Source organism: Canis aureus, chromosome 12 (genome assembly GCF_053574225.1).
Source record: "Canis aureus isolate CA01 chromosome 12, VMU_Caureus_v.1.0, whole genome shotgun sequence".
NCBI lineage: Eukaryota > Metazoa > Chordata > Mammalia > Carnivora > Canidae > Canis > Canis aureus.
Genome location: NC_135622.1, coordinates 1,976,633 through 1,997,566, shown reverse-complemented (window position 1 = coordinate 1,997,566; position 20,934 = coordinate 1,976,633). Strand labels below are relative to the sequence as shown.

Sequence of the window (20,934 nt, the reverse complement as noted above, 5' to 3'; positions counted from 1 at the left end):
ATCATTCTTATTTCCTTCTGAATCTTTTTAAAGCTTCTTGAAGTTCTAAATCTAATTTTGACACTATGGAATAAGGTATTACTAACTTGATGAGGCAAGTCTTAGTGACTAAAAATTGTAACTGCTTTAACTAACTGGGGCAAATCATAGCTGGCAGCTAAGCTCAAAGTTTAATCACGTCCAGCACGTATTAGCTGTTCGAGTCAGAGCTTGATGCATTAAATAGCTCTGCCGTCTGTGTGGATATCTCTGTATGTGTGTAAACAGTCTGGGGTACATTAATCTTTTTAGTGTTCTTTGAAAAATTTCAAGTGCTTTTCTCTTTCTTTCATACTTAGATGAAGGAAGGAAAAACTCATAAAAATGAATGCCTAGAGCAGTTCTATTTAACATAATTTTAGAATTGAGACTTTCCTTTAGAAGAACTAAGCAGTTTACATAGCTTTTTATTATATTTATTCCACTAGAAATTTTAGGAAGCCTCAACTTATAAATACCACTTGAAACATAGGTAGGTGAAATGCCCTGGGACAAAGATCTTTAAACTGGGTTATATTTTTAAGGGAATTATTTTTCAGATTCACATGTACTCTGAACTAAAAATCAGCTCTCCTGAAAATAGATGCTGGGGTCTTCCTCCTTTTTCAGTTTTTTTTTTAAATTTTATTTATTTATCCATGAGAGACACAGAGAGAAACAGAGGCAGAGACACAGGCAGAGGGAGAAGCAGGCTCCATGCAGAGAGCCGGACGCAGGACTTGATCCCGAGTCTCCAGGATCACGCCCTGGGCTAAAGGCTAAACCGCTGAGCCATCCCGGCTGCCCAGTTTATTTTATCCAAAAGCCCTAAACTCCATTACAAAAGAAAGATCTCTTACTTATCCTAATTCTAACTATGGTTCATTGCCCCATACTATCAAAATCTCTGAGCCCCCCCACACACACACACAAGAGAAAATTAACAGAATGCATTGTCCCAGAAAGAGAGAGTCCCATGACAGAAATTCAAAAAGGGGTTAGGTGAGAAATACTGGGGGAGGCAGGGCTTCATTTCTTCTGGACAAAAACTCTTTCTCTGTTTTCTAAATTACAATTAGATTTTAAAAGTGATATAGTTACCACAGAGATGTTATCAATGCATTTATTTCACCTAAAAGGTATGATTTTTTTTAAAGAAACCTGGTCAATTAGACTGTTTTTTTTTCTCCATAAATTGGGCTAAATCTTTAGTGCCAGAATTTTGACAAATATATTTTAAAATTTAAAATATGTGCTTTAAAGCACATAGAATACAATATATAATATGCCAGAAATTATGTTCTATGTAACTATTAAGCTTAGTGACAAACTTTAGATGTAAAGTTAATATACAAGACAGTACATATTTTTTTTTCTGCCTACAGAAAACTCTGCACATCAAGTTACAGTAGCTTTACTCATAATTGCCAAACTTGGAAGCAACCAAGATTCCTTCAGTAGGTGAACAGATAAATTGTGGTACATGCAGACAATGGAGTATTATAGCACTAAAAAGAAATGTGCTATTAAGCCATGAAAAGACCTAGAGGAAACTTAAATGCATATTACTAAGTGAAAGAAGCCAATTTGAGGCTTCATACTGCATGATTCTAACTGCATACTGTATGATTCTAGCAAAGGCTGCATACTGTATGATTCTAACTCTATGGCATTCTGGAAAAAGCAAAACTATGAAGACAGTAAAAAGATCAGTGGTCACCAGGGGTTAAAGAGGAGGAAGGGATGAATAGTAGGAGCACAAAATATTTTTAGAGCCGTGAAACTACTTATTAAGATACTATAATGGTGGATACATGTCATTATAAATTTGTCCAGACATAGAATACACACCACCAAGAATGAACCTTAAGGCAAACTATGGAGTCAGGTAATGATGTGTCATTTAATAGTGTACATACTGGGATGCCTGGGTGACTCAGCAGATGAGCATCTGCCTTTGACTCAGGGCGTGATCCTGGAGTCCCAGGATCGAGTCCCACATCAGGTTCCCTGCATGGAGCCTGCTTCTCCCTCTGCCTGTATCTCTGCCTCTCTCTCTCTCTCTCTCTCTCTCTCTCTCTCTCATGAATAAATAAATGAAACCAAAAGAAAACTTTTTTTAAAAAGTGTACATACTGAGTAAAACAAGACTACAGTTCAAAGGAAAAGAATATTATTTTCAGATGTTGACACTATTTTCACATAGAGAACAAGCTAGGGATCTTCGAATAGACCAAGTGCCTGAAATCAGGACAGGCCAGCAATTCTGGCTGTGCAAATAGTATTATGCCTCAGGAGATTAGGACCTATCTGCAACTCTAGTGAGGTTGTGACTAACTCAGAAATATCTCCTACTGTCTAAATTTCTTCTATAAAGGAAATGGATGGTGCATTCTCTCTTCTGGGCACTTCACCTTTTCTTCAGCTATGTTTGTCTGTTCCACCAATGAGCAAGAATAGGTCGAAAATTATTTTGTAACACACTTTCACCCATCCTGACCAATTAATGAAGGGAAGCTCCTGATAGGAGCAAATTTATAATTGTGGCCCCAGTATATCAGATCATATCAGTCTTGGCTAGGACTTCCTCTTAGGAAGTACCAGTGCCAGGAGGATATGGAGGACATGCCCTTGCCTAAATTCTTGAACCACTTCTCCCAGATAATTCTGAAGGAGCACTACCAAGTTTGGCCTACAGATCAGTGCTGGTGTATTGTGTATTGCCAGTCCATGATGACATAAGTACAGACATTGACGGTAAGCACTTAGAAACTCTCACAGCAATTTTTTTTCATTTTTGTATGTACCCATTTTGTACATGTCTGTATATAGTAGTATTAATATATGCTCTTTATAAAGATGCTGGTGTATGTATGCATATATACATATACACATACATAGTTTTGTATGATTTAAAATTTTACATACATCGTAGTGTGTGTGTCTCAAGTGACTCTGGAAATGTTTAGCATCCATTACACATCCTCCTTTCTAGTGTGCTTTAAAGCTAAAGTACATTTCTCAGGTTCCCTTGCAGCTATATTTCTGAATTTGATTTAAATTCTACCAGTCACGTGTATTCATATGACATATGCAGGGCAGAATTAAAACAGAGGTCTTTATGCCTACTCACTGGCTTTGAGATTTTGAGAAGCAGGGCATGTCAGATCCATCTTGATGATGTCATAGGAGTCACACATGGTTCTGGAGCTGACTGCAGAAATTAAGTCTTTGATTACAACTTCCTGGTTTTGATGATCACCTGATTTTGGCAGCTTCTTATATTGCTGGCTTACTAATTATGCCAATAGTGATATGATTATGGAGTCAGTGGCTTTGTGGTTACAGAAGGAGGAAGAATTCTCTTGGTGACCTAAGCAGTGCTTTGGAAAGCTTCATGGATCCAGGGAAACAAACTTTGGAGTCTAGGGACTGCCAAAAGTAAGAGCTCTGATAAAATCTGTTCTTTTTGATTGGGATCCTAAATGGCTGTGACATAGAAATAAAGGGCGCATTGGAAGTAAAACAGTCCTCAAATGACCTGCAATCTGATTTTAAGTCATCTATATGAACAAAACATCTTGATCCTTGAAATATTCTTGAAAAGATTCTCGGTTTATATAGCCCTAGGTTAGTGAAAATCACTGAAGAGGACGATACTATCCTAACCCTCAAATTCTCAATACAGATGGAACTGTACTAAGGATGAAAAACAGAAAAGAGAAAGAGTAGATACCATGTGAAGGTTCAACCCACATCCAATTGGAGTCTTGGGGAAGTGGAAAGAGGAAAAGGGGAAGAATGAGTATTTGAAGACTGAGAGTTTGCAAAATTGTTGAAAATTGTTTTGTCAGATTCATCCTCTCTTGATTATGTAATCTGTATTTTCTCAATGATTTGGTGGTGGTATTTTGTTTTTTTTTTTTTTAAGATTTTTCTCTTTATCTTGGTGGGTTTTCTCAAACTGTAGGTGCATATTATTCATAAAATCTGGAATAGCCATAACCATTAACCCTTGAAAATTTCCTCTTTCCCATTCTCTTCATTCTCTTCTTCCCAAGTCCCATTAGGTGTATGCTAGATCCTCCCATTCTCAACTCTGTGTTTCTAAATGTTTCTCTCACAACTCCAGAATAAACCTCTCCCCTGAATTCCATTTTCTTCAAACTACTCTTTAGATTTCATGGTCTTTCTTTCCAGCTATGTTCAGTCTCCTGGTTCACCTATTATTAATTTCACTGAGAATTATTTTTATTTCTAGAAGTTCTGTTTCAAGTCAACTAGTCTTTCAATAGTATTTAATGTGTTGTTCGGGGATGCCTGGGTGGTTCAGTGGTTTGAGCAACTACTTTTGGTTCAGGTCATGATCCTGGGTCCTGGGATCGAGTCCTACATCAGGCTCCTCTCAGGGAGCCTGCTTCACCCTCTGCCTATGTCTCTACCTCTCTTTGTGTGTGTCTCATGAATAAATAAAATAAAATAAAATAAAAACAGAACAATGTGTTGTTTGTTTTTATTTAGTGGTCTTAATTTCTTCTTTCATACTTTTAATAATTTTACATATTCATATCCAATGGCTGTAGTTCTTGTGTCTAATCCAGCTATATTGAATTGGCTTTACTTCACTCATGGTAATTAACCATTGATCAGTTTGAAATTTTGAAGCTTTATATTGTTGGGGCACCTGGATGGCTCAGTCGGTTGAGCATCTGACTCTTTTTTTTTTTTTTTTTTTTTTGAGCATCTGACTCTTGATCTGAGCTCAGGCCTTGATCTCTGTAACATGAGTTCAAGCCCTGCATAGAGCTCCATGCTTAGTGTGAAGCCTATGATCAATCAATCAATCAATAAGTAAGTGAGAAATTTTAGATTATCAGCTTATGTTTGGCTGGGCTTTGTCTGTGGGAAATCTTTGCTAGCAAAGCCAGACATATATCTCTAAAAGAACAACAGAGGTTTCCCACAGACATTGCCTGCCAAGCACAAGCTTACCCAGGCCTGTAGCTGTGAATTCTCAGAAGAGAGGGTCATCTCCTCTTCCTTGTCTTTTTCCTTTTCCTCTCCTTTCTTTTAACCATGAGATAGCCAAGAGAGAGAATTTGCCTGCCATCACGTTTTGCTTCCATATTGTCTCCACATGCCACTGAACAGATTTTATCCTTCTTGTCATTGTCTTTGAACTATTTTTTATCACTTTTTTTTATCATTTTTATCACTATTATCTACATACAATGAAATCAGCCAGTTTTAAGTATACGGTTTGATGAGTAACTACTGCCATAATCAGAGCATTTCCATGACTCAGTGAAGTTCTCTCATGCCCCTTTGCAGTCAGCCTCTTTTTTCCAACCTCTAATCTGTTTTCTATTACTAGAATTTGTCCTTTTCTAGAACTAATATAAAGGTAACCATACAGAATATAGTCTTATTTTTAGTCTTTTTTCACTTAACTAATGCTTTTATGATTCATCCATGTTCTTGTATGCATCAATAATTTGTTCCAGTTTATATTGTTCTATTATATGGCTATACCATGATTTGTTTTTCCATTCACTTGTTGATCAACACTTGGGTTGTTTTCAGTTTGGGGCTGTTATGAATAAAGCTACTAGAGAATTCTCATATAAGTCTTTGTGAAGATATGTTTTCTTTTTTCTTTTTTAAAGATTTTATTTATTCATGAGAGACACAGAGAGAGAGAGGCAGAGACATAGGCAGAGAGAGAAGCAGGCTCCATGCAGGGAGCCTGATGTGGGACTCCATCCCGGGACTCCAGAACCACGCCCTGGGCCAAAGGGAGGCACTAAACTGCTGAGCCATCAAGGGATCCCCAAGATACATGTTTTCGTTTCTCTTGGATAATACCTAGGGATGTAATAGCTGGGTGTTCTGTTTGTATGTTTTAACTTCTTAAGAAACTGCCAAAATATTTTCCAACTTTGCTTTTACCACCAGTAACAGCGTTCTATTTGCTTCATATTCTCTTCTACTCTTGGTATTATCAGTCTTAATTTTTGTCATTCCAGTAGAGAACATATCTAGTATGTATGTATCTCGATTACAATTTGCGTTTCGCAAATGGCTAACAGTTTTGAGCATTTTTTCATGTACTTTGTTATCTGTGTATTTTCATTGATAAATTGTCCATATCGTTGGTCCATTTTTAATTGAGTTGTCTTTTACTACTGAATCATAAAAGATGATTATGTCTTTTTGTCTTCGACATGTCTTTTGTTGGATATGTTTTGCATTTATTTTCTCCCAATCTGTAGCTTGAAATCCAGTTTATACACTTCTTTTAATAAATGTACTGTTGTGTGCCTTTAGAAGTATTTGCCTAATTTAAATATTGAGTCTTTCAAACCTTGAGAATGGATTATCTTTTGTTTTTTAATTTCTTAGTTAATGTTTTATAGTTTTCAGTGTATGTATCATACATTGTCAGATGTATGTATCCCTATTCAGTAGTTTTTTGATACTGTTGTAAATGGTAGTTTTTAAAATTGCAAATTCTGATTGCTGGTTTATATATTTAAAAAATCCTGTTTATTACTGTTGTGTCCTGAAATCTAGTTAAATTCATTTTTAGTTCAGGTACCTGTTTTTTAATATTTAGCTATTGCCTACATAGACAATTATATCATCTATGAATAAGTACAACTTCTTCCTTTCTAGTCTTTATGCCTTCTATTTCTTTTTCTTGTCTGCATACACTGCTTCTAGAACCTCTAATACAATTTTGAGTACAAGTCATGAAACCTAAACTTTTGCTTTTAGGAAACTTCCCCTATGCGCTATTTTTTTTTCCTACCCCTGCAGCATTCATTGTCTTAAATCATATTTGAAGTGTTCAAATGGGTTGGAAGAAACAGTATTTAGCAGTTGACTAGTATGCCACTACTATACTGTAAGTTAGGATTTGTATTTTGGCCTAAAGAATGTTATAGCCAAGAATGAACTTGTCCTCTGTGACCTGTATTTATTGCTGTAATATAATCTGAATGCCACTGGATTCGGTGGCAATCCAGTATGAATGGAGATAATTTGGAATTTGGAATGGAGATAACATGGGTTGCAGGATGAGTTTTATAGGGTAGATGTTGGCTTCAAATAAATGAGACCTTCATGAGAAAACAGGCAAGCCTACCATCAAACACTCTATCATCTTATTCATAATTTTAACAAGAAGTTGCATTTTCTAGCCATGCTATTCTTTAATACTAGGTGACGTCAAGAAAAAGGTACAGTTTTTGATTTAAAGTACCATCTTGTGACATGAAAGTTCAATTCATGAGATTAACTATATTGACTAGCTGTTGTTTAGGACCTTCTCTTGTCATATGATGGGAAAAAATTCCTTGAACCAAAGCAATTAGATAGATAAAAGGAAACATTTCTGAGAGAATATTCCAGTCCATTAAATGAAATTCTTGTGTATTCAGAATGATCTGTTTTGCAGATTGTTGCATGCCTAGTAATCGGGAACCCCCTTCCTAATATTTTATCAGTTATAAATAAGAGAAAGTAAAAAGAAAGTAGTAGTGAAGAATGTATTTTGGGAAAGGGAGAAAAATTAGAAAGCCTATGTTTAAGCCTGAAACTTGTATATGGCATGTATTATGTATATTTTTCAAACAGATAAGTCAAATGAGGCAGTTGGTTATTCACAGTAATTTGAGGAATTATATTAACTGCTCAAACAAGTAGGCTTATTTGAAATAAAAGTCTGTATTTATTGAACAGGATTTATTTCAGTTATGGTTTCTTAAATGTTATGGAACTGTTTTCCTTTAATAAGCTACTATGGGCAATACCATGGCTCTAAGGCTTTTTTCTGATAATATTCCTAGAAGATCATCTCTGTTAGAAAAATAATATTGAGAAACAATTTAGTTACTTGAGAGTTGGCTATAAAAGGTTGAAGTGCTTTGCTGGTGGAAGTGCCTTATTACTAACATAGTATTTTAATTTTATATCTTTCAGGTATTTGGATTTGAACTGCACTTTGGAATTCATCTACACTTAAAATGCCACCAGCAGTTGGAGGTCCAGTTGGATACACTCCCCCAGATGGAGGCTGGGGGTGGGCAGTAGTAGTTGGAGCTTTCATTTCCATTGGATTCTCTTATGCATTTCCCAAATCCATTACTGTGTTCTTCAAAGAAATTGAAAGTATATTCAGTGCCACCACCAGTGAAGTGTCATGGATATCCTCAATCATGTTGGCTGTCATGTATGGTGGAGGTAAGTACTCCCCCCAAGGTCTGCTGTTTTAGTCACATTTTTTTCATTCCCATTAACCATAACAACTGTTGCTTTGTTTGTTCCACTATAGTATTCTGAAGCTGAAATGAGAAACTATGAGGAGCTGTGATTTGGTACAACTTGGTATCCTTAAAAAGCTCTCAGAAAAATAACATGTGCACAACTGATTTTTCTTATTGCTCTCTACTAGACTCTTAACATATAAACACAAAGATTTTTCCTAAATTGATGTTGGGAGAATTAAAGTAAATCAGGCTCACCTGAATTGCATAGTTCAAAGTCTTGTAAAATCTTTTCATGGTGTTAGGATTAAAGAACAAAATAAAATTGTCCCTTTATTCCTTGACGTTATTTGTCCTAAAAGCATGTCAAATGCACCTTAAACTTTCATCATTTTTTTCCTTTCTGTTTTTCTTGACATGTTGTAAAGGAAATGTGGAGGGTAGTAAGTTGCTCAGTTACCATCATTTAAATTCACAACATAACATATAAAAGTTAGAACCTTCCATAATACTTAAAATATATAATTGCTTAGTGAGAGATTCTAAAGCCAAGTGTATTTATTTACTGAGGTTGACTGGTGTCTCCTGTTGCTTAGTTAGCCAAACTTTCACCTCTGTTATGAAAAAAAGTAGTATTAATACTACTTTTCGGTGGCAATCCAGTATCTCTGATTATTTTCACATGCAGCTCCTTAATAGCCAGTATAAAGATTCTCTATTTCAACTGTAAAATCTTAACTCTAGGTTTCTAACCTAGTGGCATATTCAACCAATATTAAGTCCTGTGCACATATTTCACACTAGGTTAGATATTGTGATAGAGAACACTTGATCTGATCCCTGCCTTTAGGGAGTTTATAATCCTATTGAGACAATAACATAAACTCATGAAACAAGAATAAATAATTGAAATCATAATTTCATTGCACAGAAAAAACAGGTAACTTGGTTGCCTTAGAGGTGAATTAGGTGACTGGGAACAGGAGTGGGTAGACTTAGTTTTTCCACTGTATATCTTTTTATTTTATACCTTTTGAATTCTGTTTTGTCTATTAAGTACTTTGAAGAGAACATAAGTGCTAACTATAGTACTTATTTTCTTTTTATAAGTTCAGAAAAATCAAAAGGGACTTTGGATATTATATCTAGCTTGAGAGCCAGTGATTTTGGAGGCTTTGAACTCCCATCTGCCAGGATTTTCTAATCAAGTTTTAACTATGATGGCTTGAAGAAATTGGTATGAATATTATCCAGATATACTCCAGGTGCTCAGTGTATCTTTAAGCTCACTATAAACCAGAGGTTCACATACTGCAATTTGGAGCTGTCAAAGAGCTTGAGAGTCACTTGGATTTTGCATAGAAAGTAAGTGATGTCAGTTGTGCTAATTGCACATGACACTTTCTTTTGGGAAAACAGTTCCTTCTTTGTCCTCACCCAGAGATAACTAGCACATTTCTCTGAATTTGTGTTATAATAGGCCTATGAACTGTACCCCTTTCTATTTTTAATGATAGCTAATTGGGGCCATCCTTTCTGAAATAACTCTGAAAGACAAATTGCCTATCGAGAACCTTGTGGCAGAATTTTTACTAAATAGGTTATTTTGTTTTGATTGGCTCCTAAATGGTATATTCCCTTAATAATTATCATCAGTTTTTCAATTGCCATAATTCTGTAATTCATGTATTTGGGCCTCCCCCTCAACACTAATACATTTTGAACTATGAGTGGTTTAGTTTTTTGGGTTTTTTTAAATTTACTTTAGTACTCTGGGTCAGAGATACATACTAATGCGTGTTAGAATGTAAATACATTTTTAGGAGAGGAGATCTCAGTTGCCTATTCTATTTGAGTTTTTCTTGTTTTGTTTTGTTTTTTTTTTTAAGAAAAATGTAGATTTATTTATTTTCAGTTTCACACTAATGTCTTTAACATTCCTAGTGTAACATTGTAGATGTTACAGTATTAACTTCTACTTCACAGAGTCAGCAGTGTGGCAGTATTTTGATGTTTATAATTCTGAGTATACAGAATCTGTTTCACAACTAATTTATAGGGAAACATTTCATGAATATTCTTTCAGTATTTAATTCTTTCATCTTAAACAAATTGTAAATTCAAATTATTTCCAAACCAGCCATGGTCTAATATTTTCATGAAGTGATTGAGAAGGTCAATGAAAACCTCTTTATACATATCCTTGGTTGGGCCTGAAGTCTCTCCTGACAGCCATTTCTTGACCCAGCCCTTAAAGAGACTTAGTCCTCTGATACACCAGGATATCAAAAGGTTTGATTCCTTCTTGCGTGCTTACATGGCATAATTTGAATTTGGGTTCCCTGGGGTCAGAGCTGACCTTTTAGTTGCATCATACTGCAACTTTGAGTATAGTACTAGAATATACTGTAACTGCAGAATTTTCCATAGTGTTTATGGATATAGAACATGTCAACATAAAGTCAATAATACATTCTGAGTATGTACACTATATATTTGTTTTAAAAAATAGACTGTCTTTTGTGGAGCTAATTATAGAATGAACAGAATCAGAATTTACTGTGCTAATAGAAGAAAAACATAATTTTTATGTCTTCTGCTTTATAGCTTAGTTCCAAAAATATGGAGTACATGTAATAAGGAGAAAATGGGTTAGATTTGAAACTTGGTGCTCGGTAGCTTCATGCCTTTGCAAAGCTCAGACATAATTGATTTCCTTGTGTCCCCTTCCCTACTGATGCATTGCAGTACCCTCTGTGTTTGCAGTCATCTGCCTTAACCAGGCAGAAGGCAGACAAGGTAATAGTGTCATGTAAACAAAGTTGTTATTCCCATGAGTCCATATCCATGAAGTACAGACATAGGTATATTCTCTTATAAATAAATAAAATGCAATGACTGTCATTTGGTGTAATCAGAAAATATAGTTAGTCTACTTAAGAGTTGTGTTACAGCTTTTTTTTTTTTTTTTTTTAAAGATTTATTTGAGAGAGAGTGAGTGCATGCTCAAGTGAGGGGAGGGGCAAAGGAAGAGAATCTTCCATCCGACTCCCCACTGAGTGTGGAGCCCCATGCTGGGCTCAGTTTTACCTCTGAGATCATGATGCCAGCTGAAATCAAGAGCTGGACACTCAACTGACTGAGCCAGCCAGGCACCCCATGTTACAGCTTTTAAAATACTGTTTGGTTTGGATAAGACTTTCTTATAATTAACACCTAAAAATTTGGGAAAGGGTAATTACAGCTTATACCTATTTGTAGCAAGTAAGGAGGGGCCATTTAATATTCATTTTGAAAACTAATACATTAAATGCATCAAATCTTTTTCTTCCTGATCCTTTTCTCACATTCAAGAAAAACTGTTATTTTGGTATGCATCTTTTTAGCAGAGGAAATTTAATCTGATTTTCTTAGATAACACTCTATTTCCTATCTTCTTGAGTTGTTAGACCCAAGATACTTTGACCATTATTTGACATCATCTCCTGCAAGCTTTTTTTCATAATATTGCTACCGTGAAACAGTAAGATAGGCATGGAACCAGGTTAACTCTAAAAGAAATATTCAATGCAGTACCTGAGACATCTAGATGTAACTGGGAACAGGTTTTTTGGTGTTTTTTTTTTTTTTTTAATTTAGATTTCCTAATTGCAAAACTATTTAAACTTGGAAAAATAATTATGTATTTTTCAGGGGTTTTTTCTTTTTAAAAAATATGACACAAACTACATTTATGTTAATGTATAAGTAATACTCTAATATCAGAGTGTCTGTTCAAAAATTAAAACAGGGCAAATTTAACTAAATAATGTTCCTCATACCCTAGATACATCAACAAGCCTATGAACATCCATTACCAAGGTATTTTCAGCCAGTTCTGCCTTAGAAGAGAAAGATTAAAGAGAGAACCAGAGTCTTATATCTCAATAAAACTCCATCCAATGTTTATAAAGATACACAGTGATGTTTTTTAGCATCTTTATTTTCTAATGCACATACCTTTGACTATGAAATATAGAAAGCAATATTCTTACCTTTTTTTTTGTTTGTTTCTATCTGTTTATTTTGAAGGACTTGTCATTTAATGTGAGTGCTTTGTGCAGATATGAGGGAGTTGGTTCCTTTCCTCTCTGCTACTAAATTTCTGGTTCTCAGGATGCCTGGGTAGCTCAGTAGTTGAGATCTGCCTTCAGTTTAGGGCGTAATCCCAGGATCTAGGATAGTCCAACATCAAGCTCTTTGCGGGAAGCTTGCTTCTCCCTCTGTGTATCTGCCTCTCTCTCTGTCTCATGGATAAATAAATAAAATATATTAAATTCATTCATTCATTCATTCATTCATTCTGGTTCTCTCTAGGTCCCATCAGCAGTATCCTGGTAAATAAATATGGCAGTCGTCCAATCATGATTGTTGGTGGATGCTTGTCAGGCTGTGGCTTGATTGCAGCTTCTTTCTGTAATACTGTTCAAGAACTTTATTTATGTATTGGAGTCATTGGAGGTGAGTTACTGTTGATTCATTTTCAAGCATTAATTTATCGCTGCCTATTTGATACTCGTTTAACAGTCATCTTTCAGATCTTTTGGGTGAAATTCCTTCCTTATAGAAATGACTTGTGATTATCATTTTGAGGAGCTATAAATACACTGAACGGTACTAGAAAAGCAAACTTTTAAAAAAATTGTCATACAGTGGGTATTCATTGTTGAGTGAATGAATAATGAAAGATGATTGCATCCCCTGTCCTAAAACTAGTCAATGATGGTAGGTAAAATGTGTCTGGCAATTTGTTGCAAGGGTGATCATTGGTTATTTTACTCTTTCTCATTACTTCTTCCTCCCACAGAGAATAGGCTTCTGCTGGAGCAGGAGAGAGTATAAAATATAAAGCAGGAATTACCTGGCAGAATGTCCAAATACATTTCTGAGGGATAGAAGATCTACTTCATAATACCTCCCTCCTTTTTTGATAGCCCAATTAAAAACTGCTGATGCATATAATAGATTATCATTACTTCATAATCCAGAGAACATGACTATTAACATTTTGATGTATATCTTTCCATACTTCTTCCTGTGCACAAACATAAAAAATGATCAGATTATGTTTTGTAACCAGTTTTTCACTTAATGAGATACCATGAACATCTTTCCATGTCATTAAATATTCTGATAAGATTTTTTTAATCTCTGTAATTCCTAGTGAAAGGGAATATAAGGGAAGGGAGAAGAAATGTGTGGGAAATATCAGAAAGGAAGACAGAACATAAAGACTCCTAACTCTGGGAAACGAACTAGGGGTGATGGAAGGGGAGGAGTGCGGGGGGTGGGGGTGAGTTGTTGACGGGCACTGAGGGGGACACTTGACGGGATGAGCACTGGGTGTTATTCTGTATGTTGGTAAATTGAACACCAATAAAAAATTATTTTATTTAAAAAAAAATGACACACACACACAAAAATCTCTGTAATTCCATTGAATAGATAATGTATGATAGGTTTTTTTAGTAAGTTCTATTACAAATGTGGGGCTTGAACTCACAACCCCAAGATCCAGGGTTCCCATGCTATACTAAATGAGCCAACCAGGTACCCCAATACATACTGTAATTTTATTTGACCAGTCTCATAGTTAATTGTTCAATATTTAGGGTTTTGTTTCTGATTTTTTACATTTTCTTAATGTTAGTATTGCGTTGATGATCCTTTGTGAACATGAATATTTTCTTAGGATAACTTTATAGAAGTGGAACTGCTGTGTTTTTAAAAAATTACACAGGAGCTAAGTTGCTCTCTAGAAAGATCATGCTCACTTACGGTTCCACCATAATGTGAGGGGGGAATACAGCCTTGACCACAATGGAATATTATCTTTTTTAATCATTGCCAGTTTAATAGGTGAATAGTATTTCCTGGTTTTATTTTATTTTTTAAGATTTTATTTATTCATTCATGAGAGACACACAGAGAGAGAGAGCAAGAAAGAGAGAGAGAGAGAGAGAGAGAGAGAGAGGCAGAGACACAGGCAGAGGGAGAAACAGGCTCCATGCAGGGAGCCTGATGTGGGACTCAATCCCGGGTCTCCAGGATCACGCCTTGGGCTGAAGGCGGCGCTAAACCGCTGAGCCACCAGGGCTGCCCTATTTCCTGGTTTTAATTTAAATCTCTTTGATTATTGGGAAGTAAATGTTTTTAATACATTTGTGGCAATGTATTTGGGTTTTTTTCTTTGTGGTCTCTGCACAATATGCTTTTTTTTTTTTTTATGTTTATTCATTTGAGAGAGAGGGAGAGAGTGAGCATGGGGGGCAGGGGAGAGGCAGAGGGAGAAGCAGATTCCCCACTGATCAGGGAGCCCCACTCAAGGCTCAATCCCAGGACTCTGAGATCACGACTGGAGTGGAAGGCAGATGCTTAACCGACTTGAGCCACAGGCACTCCTGTACAAAATGCTTATTGACTGCTTTTGTGTACTTATTTAAAAATAATGTGTAATAGCTTTACATATTAAATTATCCCTTTGCATAAGACAGTTATTTTTTTCCAAAATTTTTTTTACATTTAATTGTGGTAAAATACATATAAAACTTAACTATTTAAACATCTTTTAAGTGTTTAGTTCAGTGGTATTAAGTATATTCACATTGTTATGGCAACCATTTCCACCATCAATTTTCAAAACTGTTTCATCTTATAGAACTGAAACTCTGTCCCCATTAAACAATAACTTCCCATTCCTTCTCCCCCCAAGTATCTATTCCCAATTAAATTTTTTCTGTTGAATTTTGTTTAAAAGAAAATTTTTTAATTTAGCCTCATTCCACTTTTTCCCTTCATGTACAATTTCAGATATTGAAAACTCAATCCTTTGTGATTTTTGTCTCGTATATCATTATCACAAGGTTATTCTACACTCCCAAGATTATGAATATATTTGCCTACTTTTTTAAAATTGTGTTTTAATTCCAGTGTAGTTAACATAGCATTATATTAGTTTCAGGTATACAACCTAGTGATCTAGGGATGCCTGGGTGGCTCAGTGGTTAAGCATCTGCCTTCAGTTCAGGTCATGATCCCGGGATCCTGGGATCGAGTGCTGCATCTGGCTCCTCACAAGGAGCCTGCTTCTCCCTCTGGCTGTGTCTCTGTCTCTCTGTGTCTCTCATGAATAAATAAATAAAATCTTTAAAAAAAACAAAATCTAGTGATCCAGCAATTCCATATATTAATCTGTGCTCATCAAGATAAGTGTATTCTTAATCTCCTTCACTTATTTTGCCCATCCCACCACACCTCTCCCCTTATTCTCTGTAGTTAGAGGCTGGCATTTTTTTAAATTTGTCTTCCCCTCCCCCTCCTTTGTTCATTTGTTTTGTTTCTTAAATTCCACATAAGTGAAATCATATGCTATTTGTATTCTTTGACTGGCTTATTTAACACAGCATTATACTCTCTAGGTCCATCCATGTTGTTGCAAATGGCAGGATTTCATTCTTTTTATGACTGAATAATATTCCATTGTACAAGCGCATCTGGGTGGCTCAGTTAAGTGGTTGAGCATCCAACTATTGGTTTTATTTTTTTTTAAATTTTTTTATTTATTTATGATAGTCACAGAGAGAGAAAGAGAGGGAGGGAAAAGCAGGCTCCATGCACCGGGAGCCCGACGTGGGATTCGATCCCAGGTCTCCAGGATCGCGCCCTGAGCCAAAGGCAGGCGCCAAACCACTGCGCCACCCAGGGATCCCCAACTATTGGTTTTAGCTTGAGTTGTGATTTCAGGGTGCTGGGAATGAGCCCTGCCTTAGGCTCCGTGTGCATCGGGGAGTCTGCTTGAGATTCTCTTCCTCTCCCTCTGCCCCTCCCCCTGCTCACATGCATTCCTTGAGCATGTGCATGCTCTCTCTAAAGTAAATAAATAATTCTTAACAAAAATAATATTCCATTGTATATGTGTACACCACATCTTCTTTATCCATTCACCAATCAGTGGACACTTGGGTTGCTTCCATAATTTGGCTATTGTAAATAATGCTGCAGTAAACATCAGGATGCATATATCCCTTTGAATTGATAGTTTCATCTTCTTTGGGTAAATATCCAGTAGTGGAATTACTGGATCGTGGTAATCCTATTTTTAATTTTTTATTCTTTTTTTTCAGGATTTTATTTATTTTTTCATGACATACACACAGGCAGAGACATAGGCAGAAGGAGAGACATCGTGGGCAGAAGGATCCCACGATGTGGGATCACAATGTGAGCCAAAGGCAGATATTCAACCACTGAGCCACCCAGGCATCCCTCTATTTTTAATTTTTTGAGGAACCTCCATACCGTCTTCCACAGTAGCCACTGTGCATTCCCACCAACAGTGAACAAGGGTTCCTTTTTCTCCATATCCTCACCAACACTTGTTTCTTGAGCTTTGGATTGTAGCCATTTTGACAAGTATGAGGTGATATCTCAGTGTAATTTAATTTGCATTTCCCTGGAGATGAGTGATGTTGAGCATCTTTTCATGTGTCTGTTGGCCATCTGTATGTCTTCTTTAGGGAAATGTCTATTAATGTTTTCTGCCCGTTTTTAAATTGGATTATTTGGTATGTGTATGTATGTTATATAAGTTCTTTATATATTTTGGCTACTAGCTCTTTATTGGGTATGTCATTTGCAAATGACAAATTGTTTTGTTGATTGTTTCCTTTGCCATGCAGAAGGTTTTTGATTTGATGTAGTCCCAATAGTTTCTTTTTGCTTTTGTTTCCCTTGCCTCAGGAGACATATCTAGAAAGATGTTACAGCTGATGTCAGAGAAATTACTGCCTGTATTCTCTTCTGGGATTTTTATGGCTTCAGGTCTCACATTTAGGCCCTTAATCTATCCTGAGTTTATGTTTGTGTGTAGCATAAGTGATCCAGTGTCATTCTTTCGCATGTAGTTGTCCAGTTTTCCCACCACCATTTCTTAAAGGTACTGTCTTCTTCCCTTTCCATATTCTTACCTCCTTTGTCAAAGATTAATTGACCATATAAATGTAGGTTTATTTCTGGGCTTTCTATTCTGTTCCATTGACCTATGTGTCTATTTTTGTACTTGTCTCTTACTGTTTTGATTACTTATGCTTTGTAGTATACTTGAAATCTGGAATTGTGATACCTCCAGCTCTGTTCTTTTTCAAGATTGCTTTGGCTGTTTGGAGGTTTGTTGTAGTTCCATACAAATTTTAAGATTATTTGTTCTAGTTCTATGAAAAATGCTATTGATATTTTGATAGGGATTGCATTTAATCTGTAGATAGCTTTGGGTAGTATGGATATTTTAACAATATTTGTTCTTCCATTCCATGAGCATGGAATGTCCTTCCATTTGTTACATTTGCCTACTTTCAAATATGTCCCCCCTTTTTTACATTTAAAACTTCTGAATTGAAGAAAATATTTTACATAAAATGAGAAGAAATGTAAACCTCTATTTGTTTCTCAAATATTTGTAGACAACCATGTGTGTATCAAGCAGTGTTCAAGATGTTGTTGGGAATAGAGCAACAACTATGGCTAAATCATATTCTTTCATGGGAGGGGACAGACAGTACTACTCACAAATGTATGAATAAATAGGAAAAATACCCGGTAGTGACAATGCTATACAAAGCGGCAAAACAAAATGTTCTGACTGGTAAGGACTTGGGTAATTTACAAAGGTAGGTCGCTCTGAAGAGATGACCTTAACTAAGAGATTTGAATAGCAACAAGGAACAAGCTTTGTGAAAATTTAGGGGAACCGGGCTATCTGGGTGGCTCAGAGGTTTGGTGCCTGCCTTCGGCCCAGGAGTCCAGGATCAAGTCTAGGAGTCCCAGGATCGAGTCCCACGTTGGGCTTCCTGCATGGAGCCTGCTTCTCCCTCTGTCTGTGTCTCTGCCTCTCTCTGTGTGTCTCTCATGAATTAAAAAAAAAAAAAAAAATCTTAAAAAAAAATTAGGGGAACCTAAGCCCCAGGTCAACAGCATTCTTATTGGCGTAGGTGAGAATAGAATGATCTGGTATCAGATGAAGAATGGGAGGTAAGGGCCAAGGTAAAGGTTATGGATGGGAAGCCATTAGCAGGCTTGAAATAGGGGAGTGATCTGCTCTTGTGTATTGGCTTAAGCCTCTCTAAGTAGCTTAAACATAATTGGTAGGGAGCAGGAACAAGCAGGGGCCAGGGAGAGCATCTAGAAGTTATTTGAGCATTTATTTACTTTTACTAGCAATGTTTATTGAATAATTCTTTCTACAGTAATTTAAAATTTCACTTGTACATTGAATGTTTTATATACATACATATATATATAAAATCAGATATGTTCATGACTTTCTGTCCACTTTTACTGATCAGTGTTTATCTCTTTCTGAGTCAGAGTCACACTGTTGTAATGATTGTAGCTTTTGGAAGTCTGTTTAAAATATCTGTTAATGTCTGTCACACTCTTCCTATAGCACCAAAAATTTCCTGGTTGACTCCCATGCATTCTCTAAGTATGTTTCAGAGTCATTTTACCTATTCCAAACTGAAATGCACTGACATTTTCATTGGAATCACATTAAATTAATGCACTCATTTGGGGAGTACCGACGTCTTGACAATGCTGTGTTTTATTTTCCAAAAACTGTGTGTGTGTGCTTTCTTTTTTTTTTTTTTTTTTTTTTAATTATTTATTCATGGGAGACACAGAGAGAGAGAGGCAGAGACACAGGTAGAGGGAGAAGCAGGCTCCATGTAGGGAGCCTGATATAGGACTCAGTCCCGGGACTCCAGGATCATGCCCTGAGCCAAAGACAGCCGCTAAACTGCTGAGCTACCCAGGGATCCCCTATGTGTTTCCTTTTTTAATTCTTTGACTCTAAATTTAGGAAAGTTACACAATTGTAGTGATTTTTTTTTTTTTTTTTTTTTTTTTTTTTTTTTACTTTTTGGTGCTATTGTAAGAGGAATAATTTTGTATTGTATTTTCTGTTGTAAAACTTTTGTCTCTCATTGGTAATTGTTACAATGATTCATCAGGTGATTCTGTAGGGCGAGACAAATAGTTATTCACTTTCAAATAATATAAGCAACAATTATAAAAATAACATTTATTGAGTGCTTACTACATGCCAGATACTCTAATAAGTGTTTTACTCACAGTCACACTGTTTGCCCCTTTTACATATTAAGAAACACATGTCTGATATTACCAGCCAGTAAGTACTGAAGCTGAGATTTGAAATCACATAGTCTAGTTTTAGATCCCACACTTTATTTATTTTTTTAAGATTTTATTTATTAGAGAGAGAGAGAGAGGTAGAACACAGGCAGAGAGAGAAGCAGGCTCCATGCAGGAGGCCTGACGTGGGACTTGATCTAAGGACTCCAGGATCACACCCTGGGCCAAAGGCAGGCACTAAACCACTGAGCCACCCAGGGATTCCCAGATCCCACACTTTAAGCCACTATATAGTATGTCCTGTAGTGGTAAGGATTTTTGTCTCCTTTGCATTATTTTTACCTCTTACTTTATTTTCTTTGTCTGGTTAAGTAGTTTCAAATATGTTTCTGACATTTATGTATTCTTTTCCCCCCACTTCCCCAGGTCTCGGGCTTGCCTTCAACTTGAATCCAGCTCTGACCATGATTGGCAAGTATTTCTACAAGAGGCGACCGCTGGCAAATGGACTGGCCATGGCAGGCAGCCCTGTGTTCCTCTCTACTCTGGCTCCCCTCAATCAGGCTTTCTTTGGTATCTTTGGCTGGAGAGGAAGCTTTTTAATTCTTGGGGGCCTCCTACTAAACTGCTGTGTAGCTGGAGCCCTGATGCGACCAATAGGGCCGCCACCAACCAGTGCAGGGAAAGATAGGTCTAAAGAATCCCTTCAGGAAGCTGGAAAATCTGACGAGAAAAAGGGAGGTGATGCAAATACAGATCTTATTGGAGGAAACCGCAAGGAAGAGAAAGGATCAGTCTTCCAAACAATTAATAAATTCCTGGACTTATCTCTGTTCACACACAGAGGCTTTTTGCTATATCTCTCCGGAAATGTGCTCATGTTTTTTGGACTGTTTACTCCTTTGGTCTTTCTTAGTAATTATGGCAAGAGTCAACATTACTCTAGTGAGAAGTCTGCCTTCCTTCTTTCCATTCTGGCTTTTGTTGACATGGTAGCTAGACCTTCTATGGGACTTGTAGCCAACACCAAGTGGATAAGACCTCGAGTTCAGTATTTTTTTGCGGCTTCTATTGTTGCAAATGGAGTGTGTCATCTGCTAGCACCTTTATCCTCCAGCTACATTGGGTTCTGTGTCTATGCGGGCTTCTTTGGATTTGCGTTTGGTTGGCTCAGCTCAGTGTTGTTTGAAACACTGATGGACCTCGTTGGACCTCAGAGGTTCTCCAGCGCCGTGGGACTGGTGACCATTGTGGAATGCTGTCCTGTCCTCCTGGGGCCACCACTTTTAGGTATAGTATGCCTTACTACCTCTTTGGTTCTGTTAACATTAAACAGGCATAGAAGATGGAAAAGGTAATAGAAAACAGAGATTAGTGAGCTGCTTGGTGGCAGAGAACATTTCTCATTTCCGTAGCTTCACTGTTGGCACAATGGTTGGCACAGCATAATTGCTCGGATTCT

The 20,934-nt window shown here is 36.6% G+C and overlaps 1 protein-coding gene across 4 annotated transcripts in view; it reads left to right on the top strand.

The window, feature by feature from the left end:
* The window catches only part of LOC144324790 (monocarboxylate transporter 1), a 58,597-nt gene that overhangs the window by 25,725 nt on the left and 11,938 nt on the right, over nt 1–20,934 (top strand). For all 4 annotated transcript variants that reach the window (XM_077916185.1, XM_077916183.1, XM_077916184.1 and 1 more), the window contains exons 2-4: nt 8,002–8,262; nt 12,642–12,785; nt 19,899–20,762. In XM_077916185.1, coding sequence (XP_077772311.1) covers nt 8,046–8,262; nt 12,642–12,785; nt 19,899–20,762 — 1,225 coding nt within the window. In that variant the 5' untranslated portion in view covers nt 8,002–8,045. The remainder of the gene's footprint in view (nt 1–8,001; nt 8,263–12,641; nt 12,786–19,898; nt 20,763–20,934) is intronic.